The following is a 9,658-nucleotide window of genomic DNA, read 5'->3' on the forward strand; positions in this document are numbered from 1 at the left end:
TGGTCAGACGAGAGGGAGTGAGACACCGCAGATGTAAAAGGGAGGGATGAAGGAGGAATATAAAGAGGAAATACCATACACAGATTGACAGAGAGAAGGGAAAGGAGAGAAATGAACAGAGGGGGAAACTGGAGGGGTAAGGTCCACTTAGAATGTTAGTGTCTCGGTGTGTCTCAATGGAGATGCAAGGGACTCATTGAATGGGATATTCTCCACTGGGAAAGTACTCTCTGAAGGACCATCTCTGACAGACTGGTACATGTCAGCTACCGCCACAGGTAAGTGTTCACCATCCAGATGAACTTGTCATTGTGAGAACTGAATGTACAATACACTCAAATATAGGCGTTATATAGAATCATTGAAAATTGTATTACTATTTGCACATAGTTTGCAATGTTGATGACCTTTACAACTAATGCAACATTTGTTGAGTAACTGATATAAAATACCATAGTGACTTACTCTACTAGATAGTGTTAAAGTATGTGAATGTAACATTTCAGTAGCTCAGCATTTTCAGCTCCACAGTTCAGAACATCAAGACTGTTTTGAGCGTGTTCCTGGTCAATAAGCTCATGTTTTGTTTGTCGATGGCTCATCCATATTCACACGCGAACTGAGGGCATGAAACCTAGCATGACATCTCAAAAATAGCATTGGCATGTGTAAATGGAATTCTAGTCAATAGATTATATGGCAAATAATGAGTTATGGTATATTCATAGACTAAACTACAGTTGAAGTCGGAGGTTTACATACACCTTAGCCAAATACATTTAAACTCAGTTTTTCACAATTCCTGACATTGAATCCTAATAAAAATTCCCTGTCGTAGGTCAATTAGGATCACCACTTTATTTTAAGAATGTGAAATGTCAGAATGCTAGAAGAGAGAATGATTTATTTCAGATTTTATTTCTTTCATCACATTCCCAGGGGATCAGAAGTTTACATGCACTCAATTTGTATTTGGTAGCATTGCCTTTAAATTGTTCAACTTCGGTCAATCGTTTCAGGTAGCCTTCCATAAGCTTCCCACAATAAGTTGGGTGAATTTTGGCCCATTCCTCCTGACAGAGCTGGTGTAACTGAGTCAGGTTTGTAGGCCTCCTTGCTCGCACACGCTTTTTCAGGTCTGCCCACAAATGTTCTATGGGATTGAGGTCAGGGCTTTGTGATGGCCACTCCAATACCTTGACTTTGTTGTCCTTAAGCCATTTTGCCACAACTTTGGAAGTATGCTTGGGGTCATTGTCCATTTGGAAGACCCATTTGCGACCAAGATTTCACTTCCCGACTGATGTCTTGAGATGTTGCTTCAATATATCCACATAATTGTCCTTCCTCATGATGCCATTTATTTTGTTAAGTGCACTAGTCTCTCCTGCAGCAAAGCACCCCCACAACATGATGCTGCCACTCCCGTGCTTTACGGTTGGGATGGTGTTCTTCGGCTTGCAAGCCTCCCCCTTTTTCATCCAAACATAACGATGGTCATTATGGCCAACAGTTCTATTTTTGTTTCATCAGACCAGAGAACATGTCTCCAAAAAGTACAATCTTTGTCCCCATGTGCAGTTGCAAACCTTAGTGTGGCTTTTTTTAATGGCGGTTTTGGAACAGTGGCTTCTTCTTGCTGAGGGCCTTTCAGGTTATGTCGATAAAAGACTCGTTTTTACTGTGGATATAGATACTTTTGTACTCGTTTCCTCCAGCATCTTCACAAGGTCCTTTGCTGTTGTTCTGGGATTGATTTGCACTTTTCGCACCAAATTACATTAATCTCTAGGAGACAGAACGCGTCTCCTTCCTGAGTGGTATGACCAGACTTGTGGAGGTCTACCATTTTTTTCCTGAGGTCTTGGCTGATTTCTTTTGATTTTCCAATTATCTCAAGCAAAGGAGCACTGAGTTTGAAGGTAGGCCTTGAAATACATCCACAGGTACACCTCCAATTGACTCAAATGATGTCAATTAGCCTATCAGAAGCTTCAAAAGCCATGACATCATTTTCTGTCATTTTCCCCAAGCTGATTAAAGGCACAGTCAACTTAGTGTATGTAAACTTCTGACCCATTGGAATTGTGATATAAGTTAAATAATCCTTCTGTAAACAATTGTTGGAAAAATTACTTGTGTCATGCACAAAGTAGATGTCCTATCCGTCTTGCCAAAACTATAGTTTGTTAACAAGAAATTTGTGGAGTGGTTGAAAAACGAGTTTTAATTACTCCAACCTAAGTGTATGTAAACTTCTGCTTTCAACTGTATATTTCCCTGTCTGTACCTATTTGAGATAGACGAGGTACTTTTTGTTGTCATTGCTAGAAATGCACTCCCTTTGCTCTTTATGTTGCCTGAACTAAATTAGCTCTCTGTGACAAACCAATCGCCTTGTCTCACCGACAATCACATTCCTCCACAGCTCCTCTGGAGAGACGTGAGAAACCAGAACCTCACGTCACTCTCCATCTGATTCCAGCCATCACAGCTACGTCTACCACAGCACCTCTACCTGCCTCTATCCACCATGAGTGACGACAGGGAAAGAGAGGGTGCCGATGGAGGCTACGGGGTCGAACAGCCGCCCAACGTCAAACCCAAACTTGACAGCATCAAGAAGGAGAAAAAGGAGAAATCCACCAAGGTGCGTAGGTCCATGAGCACTGACTCCGAGAGAGGAGAGGGATCTGGGAGAAGGAGGGAGAGAAAGAGAGACAAAGGGTTGAGGAGGGAGCGTGGTAGAAGTGAGGAGAACAGGAGGCAAGACAGGGCTGGAGATGACAGCAACCGGAAGGAGTCTGACCCCCAGGAAAACGACATGGAGGACACTGAGTGCGTGGTTTGCTTCTGCGAATACGACAACGTCTTTAAAACCCCCAAGCTGCTCTCCTGCGGGCACACGTTCTGTCTGGAATGCCTGGCCCGGATCAACGTCACCTCCTTAGAGCTCAAGTCTCTTTCCTGCCCTGTGTGTCGAGAGCTCACCAACCTGCCCCATGGCCGCAACCTGCCCCAGCTGGGCAACAACCAGGACATCTTCCGCAAACTCCCTCCAGAGATGCAGAGGGCGCTGTCCGTGCGCTTCAAGCGCAGCAAGGGCAAGCTGGTCCTCAAGAAGCCCCCTCCTGGTACTACCAGCCTGGCCATGTCCAGCCTCACCCTGCCCACTCTCAAGAAGCAGGACCGACAGGCCTCCAGCAACCTCCAGCTGGGCACCATAGATCAGGGCCTCGCCACTGTCGTGGACGTGGGTCGCCCCCCTAGCAGGGTCAGAGGTCGCCTGCGCAGGATGTTCCGCTCGGACCAGTGCTACTACACCGTGATGGCATCCATCGTCACCATCACCGTGGTGCTGATGCTGATGGGCATCCTGGCCTTCATGGTCATGCCCAATGTGGTCCTCTACAACGGCAGCAAACCCAACCAGGGGAATTCCAGCCAACCATAACCAGGTGGTCAAATACCCTGAGGAAAAGACGGGATGGTGGTGGGATGAAGGGAAGTAATACCAGAGGAGAGAATCACTCAGATATTTTCAGAGGACTAATATTGTCAGGTATCCTAATATCTGCCATTTCATTTTCTTTACTAATACTCAGTTATGAAGAAAATGTGAATTAACTGAAAAGAAAGGTGACCCTGAAAGCACTAGTGCACACTCAACTGAGGTCAACACATAACAAGGACCATGTTGTTTATGAAGGACTGATGCACAAGAAGTACTAATGGGAAAAGTGTCGCAAGAGTTATTTTTTATCCACCATTTTGTCTTTCTTCCTGCAGTATAAAGATCATGAACATGGAACATTTACCCAAATGTTAACGGGACAGCTATTGTGGTGAAGTCAGAGAGGACAATTATTGTTGTCTGGGGAATGTAATTCATTATAAAGTTGTGTACTATGTAATTGCACTGAAGTCTGCCATGGAGAATTATTACAAGTAAGAGATTATTTGATTACACTGAGCATTATCTTATTCTTTACATTGCAAAGTAAAAATGTTCAGCTCAAGATTTTGTTTTACATTCATTGATGTCTAACTAATGTATATTTACGTACAAAATATGAATATACATATAGAGTTCAAATAAGAATGATACATTTGTAAAAAAACAACAACAAAAAAACAACGGAATAGGTCTCTCTTGTCATAGCAGAGGTATCCTACCACACTGAAATGAATGATATTTCCAATAGACCCAGTGCCATGTTAAACGCACGTTGCACGTACATACACGTTGCCTTACAGTAAAACCAAATGTGCTGATTTGATTTCGGATAAGATCTTTGCCTATCGGTACCTTGGTTGCACCTTCCTCTTTTAGTCCCATTAGAGAATAATTTTATTTTTGTTTTTATACTATTTCCTGACAGGTTCAGTGTGTGTGTGTGTGTGTGTGTGTGTGTGTGTGTGTACTGTTTTAACATTTTACTGAAAGCTACACTATACAAAACATTAACAACACCTGCTCTTTCAATTACATATACTTACCAGGTGAATTCAAGTGAAATCTATGATCCCTTATTGATGTCACTTGTTGAATCCACTTCAATCAGTTTCGATAAGGGGAGGAGACGGGTTAAAGAAGGGTTTTGAAGCCTTGAGACAATTGAGACATGGATTGTGTATGTGTGCCATTCAGAGGGTGAATGGGCAAGACAAAGGATTTAAGTGCCTTTGAACTGGGTATGGTAGTAGGTGCCAGGCACAACTCAATATTAGGAAGATGTTCCTAATGTTTGGTATACTTAGTGTATGTATCAGTGAAACAGTGTCACTCATGACTAGTTTTAGTTGTAGTTGCTATGTTTTCCATTCTATGGTTGTCAGTGTGACAGAAACACCTCTTACAAGGCACCTTGCATGCAAATATTTCACAATGGAAAGGAGGCAGTGACATTTGACAGCATGACTAAGTGTATGTGTTGTATAACATGCAAGCATTTTATTAATTGTTTAAGGAATATGCTCTTAATCATTAAAATATAAAGTTTGAACGGTTACCTAACAGTTAATATTGTGGTGAGTGCAGAAACAAGACTCATTTTGTAAACAACAAAACACTTTGCTGATGCTCGGGCCACCAGTTGACCTAATCTGGCTATGCGAGTATGTCTTTGTCTTTTCTACAAGCAGGTGTTGACTTAGACATACGTCTATTTCAACCACTGTTAAACAGAACACCCTGTATTTAATTTGATGTTCTTATGGTAAATTCATTATGGTAAGCAATTCTTATGGTTAACACATTCATTATTTGTTCCCACTTTATAGGCCTATTTAGTGATGCTAAAAAGTAATTCTATGCACATACAATAGGCAGGTACATTGTAATTACATAGCATTGTTGTCTCTATTTCTCTCTCTCTGTGTGTGTGTGTGTGTGTGTGTGTGTGTGTGTGTGTGTGTGTGTGTGTGTGTGTGTGTGTGTGTGTGTGTGTGTGTGTGTGTGTGTGTGTGTGTGTGTGTGTGTGTGTGTGTGTGTGTTTGTTTATAGAGGGACATACAATAGGGCAAACAATTTCAGATAAGCTGTTTACATCTCTCCAGAAATCTAACACAGATGTCATTATTAATGTATTTTCAAATATTTGAAATTGTGTAAGCCAGGGAGAAATTCCAGGTGTTGTAAATTGTGACTTTATATCAATTGTCCATAACCTATTCTATTTTAAGCAATTTAAACCAGTTTTATGCAATCTATTTCAACTTTGTGCGGGGACCAAACCTCGTACGCCATTGCTCTCAAAAAAGTTTGTAGCCTATGCATTTTCTGCACATTGATCCACCCTCGTTAACAAAGTCTACTCACAACCCCGGCCCGGGCGGAGCTTCTGCTTGGGTGAACCAGACCCCAGTCCAGAAAGACCCTGATGCAAACTGGATATTGGCCTAACTGTGCGAGTGTTCGGGTTGAATAGCTAATGGTATGTCATCAAACATGGATAAGTTTTCCTCTTGAATTACAGTGCTTGCATAAATTTATGGTAGATGTGTGACAATAGAATTAACGTTGCGGACAGTCACCACTAGAATATCGAGAACGGTGGCTTCTACCCTTTCTGCTTCTGCTTTGTTGGCTATTCTACGGTGTTGTGGGAATATCCTTGCCAGGAATCAAGCAAAGAAGAAGCGGCCTGCTTGTGTCTGAAATCATGCATGTCAAACTGGGAGTGTTCTGCGGGTCCAGGCCAAATGATGTAGGTGAAGCTGCCATGGAGGGACAGACCACACACCTGATCAGGGGAAAAAGCACCTCTGTCAGAAGTAGTGTTCAACAGGTGACTGAAGAACATTGAGATTTCATAATTAAGCCTCTGCCATGGTCTACTGTGCCTGAACCCCTGAACATTTGTGTGCTATACCCAATGAAAACCATAACCCCAATGTAATGACAAATATGTCCAAAACAATATGCTTCACAATGTAGCCTATTTTTGTTCCGTTTTTTGCATTGAATGGACAAAGTGGAAGTCCCTTTGATGAACAGCCTTTGATTGACACCACCCAGTCCCCTGAAGAAAGGACCTCAAAGGGCAGGCACAACTAAGGGCCTGAACACCAGTACACACCCATACACACACACACAATATGCATAGGCGACTCTCCCAGGCCTCAGGGTGGAATGTCCAAAGCACTTTGTACAGGGGAACTGACTTCCAGAAAGGCGTTGAACAGTGTCATGACGTTGGCCTCTTTGGGTATAGCAAGCCCATCCCCCTCTCCCTGCCTCCCCCTTGCCTCCTTCAACTAGGCTGCTGTGGTCAGATGTCGTAAATTCCTGAGAAGACCTCATGGACACAGTTATAGTGAGTAGTTTTTCATGGAGAACAAAGGAAATCCTTCCACCTCACAGAACTTGAGGTACAAACAAATGTCATGTTCCGGAGAAAGTATTAAAGATCGGTGAAGAATCCAGCTACGAACTGGTCCGTTTGTCACAACTTGGGGAAGCTCATGGGAGACGGTGTGGCCACATTACCATAACGCTGTTTATGTAATAGCCTCAGATATGAGGTTTACATCTAATTGTTGAATAATATGAATGAGTGAGTATTATACAGTTTGTATAATTGTGTAATATGATTGTGGACTGTTTAATGAAGAAAAATACAATTCCCTTTTGATTTGAACTAAATCAGAGGACCGCCCCTGATCCGAGTTAGGGTCAGGCATCCTGGGACAGCCCTCTTCGGCCCTTCCGAATAAAACCCCACTCGGGTTTTCGATCAGCAGACCGAGCTTACCTCAATTACGAGATGGCTAAAGGTTGCAGACCACCAGCGATCAAGACGACACACTGAGCGTAAATATATATATTGATTGCAATTGTTCCCAAATGTGTAAAGGATTAGCATTTCAATTGTTCGAATTATGAACGCTGTAGTGACTTCTTCGTCGACCCCCACTTCCCCTTTTTGTCTAACAAGCCGCAAACCGGTTTAGTCCACTAGGGCACATTTTCCTATCATTACATTTACCTTGTTTGTTTGTTTATGCATTTCAGTGAATTACTTAGTTAGTAATAAATAAATGATTTAAGGCAATTGATGTATGGATGACTCATAGTGAAGACTGGGTTTGCGCAGATAACCAACAATTTCACGACGTTTGGAATGAGACTAACTTGAGGTAAAGTAAATAATTCATTAATTCGAAGACTAATTGATCAGATAAAATATCTGAAAAGTTATTTTAGGAAATGATAACTTCGTAATCTGAATATTTTTCCTTGGTGCCCCGACTTCCTAGTTAATTAGTTATGTGATTATTCAGTTGACCGCACAGTAACTAATAACAGAGAATCTTTGATAAAAACTTAGCAGTCTTCAGTTAATGATAGTAAAGACACTACAACAGTAAGCACCTGACTTTGAGACAAGCTGCACGCTGACATGTTTTATTATCACTTGATAAGTCACTCAGTTGTTTTGACAATCACTTTGTTGTATGAAAGCCAAATATCACTGTTAGCTCTGAGGATTGTTAGAAATAAACAACAAATCTGACAGATATATATATATATAAAATATTGTTCAGGGAATAATCATGCTATAAACTCCATCAAATAAATCTAACGCCCTTTTGATTTCACTGGACACTAAATTGTTTGTAGACTTTTATTGATCTGCAGGTTGAATTGCATGTACACTGAGTGTACAAAATACTAAGAACGCCTTCTTAATATTGAGTTGCAAGGACTACAAGGTGTCGAAAGCATTCCACAGTGATGCTGGTCCATATTGACTCCAATGCTTCCCACAGTTGTGTCAAGTTGGCTGGTTGTCCTTTGGGTGGTGGACCATTCTTGATACACACAGAAAACTGCTGAGCATGACAAACCCAGCAGCATTGGAGTTCTTGACACACTCAAACTGGTGTGCCTGGCACCACCATACCCTGTTCAAAGGCACTTAAATATTTTGTCTTGCCCATTCACCCTCTGAATGGCACACATACACAATCCATGTCTTACTTGTCTCAAGGCTTAAAATCCTTCTTTAACCCGTCTCCTCCCCGTCATCTACACTGATCGAAGTGGATTTAACAGGTGACTTCAATAAGGGATCAAAGCTTTCACCTGGATTAACCTGGTCAGTCTGTGTCAGGGATGGACAACTTTGAGGGGGTAGGGACCACAAAACATTTGACCATTCTTATTACAAGTTTCAGATAGATGGCCGCTAGACAAACTTACTAATCTAAATAAAATGGCTGACATGGGCTAATTGAGTGACCGCTGATGCACAACCAAATTTTGTAATTGCACCGTGTGTATTCTAACTCAACAGTAAGTTGAGACCCCGACTGAGTTCAGCGGGCCTACAAAAGGGGGCCGCATGCGCCAGTTGCCCATCCCTGCTCCATGTCATCGAAAGAGCAGGTGCTTCTAATGTTTTGTACACTCAGTGTATAATTTCACCCCTTGTGAAACACAAAATGTTCCATGTATTGTTATGAACACAAAGGAGTTAGGAATCTAGTATCACACGAGTAAAGGTGCACACACATGGGTGTGTGATTGGCTATATAAGCCTATCCTGTTGCATAATGATGCCAGATTACCTTACTGGAATGAGATATAGGCCCAGGGTCAACTTTCTTCTGTTGATTCTCGACAGGTGTCAACTGTGATTGTATAGTAACATGATATTTATCTTTATTGGGCTGAAGCCAAATTTGGCCTTTTTGATGAATAACCAAGAACAATGACATATTTTGTGGTCTGGAAGATAATAGCATACGCAAAATGTGATAATCCTGAAATGTTTGCCCATTTATTGCTTCTGGTTTCCATTAGTTACTGGAAATGCAATGGTAAGTAGGCCTATGATCAATAAAGGCCTACAGCCCTTGTGCTGAATGCAGTATTTTTGCATTTGTAAACATGAAAAACTCTTATTTATTATTATTTTTTACCATGTAAGACATTCATGAAATATGAACATATCTGGAATATTAATATTTATTGGAAAATAAGAAGAACACTAAGAACATGACAAAAAAACGCTCTCCAAAAGACATGCATCTAAGATAGGTATGTTTAAGACGAGTACACAGGGTAATACAGTTTAATGACTATGAATCGTACTGGATTTGCTCAGCCCTATTTGGTGCAGTTGGGTAAATTCTCAAGGTGACGGTTAAG

At 41.6% G+C, this 9,658-nt stretch overlaps 1 protein-coding gene across 1 annotated transcript; it reads left to right on the plus strand.

The window, feature by feature from the left end:
• Positions 1–52: 52 nt before the first annotated feature.
• rnf183 (ring finger protein 183) lies at positions 53–5,012 on the plus strand. Its single transcript, XM_064945527.1, has 2 exons — positions 53–278; positions 2,429–5,012. The coding sequence occupies exon 2, from the start codon at positions 2,534–2,536 to the stop codon at positions 3,452–3,454; it is 921 nt and encodes a 306-aa protein (XP_064801599.1). The 5' UTR covers positions 53–278; positions 2,429–2,533; the 3' UTR covers positions 3,455–5,012.
• The last annotated feature ends 4,646 nt before the right edge of the window (positions 5,013–9,658 follow it).

This window comes from Oncorhynchus masou, chromosome 29 (genome assembly GCF_036934945.1).
Source record: "Oncorhynchus masou masou isolate Uvic2021 chromosome 29, UVic_Omas_1.1, whole genome shotgun sequence".
Classification (NCBI taxonomy): domain Eukaryota; kingdom Metazoa; phylum Chordata; class Actinopteri; order Salmoniformes; family Salmonidae; genus Oncorhynchus; species Oncorhynchus masou.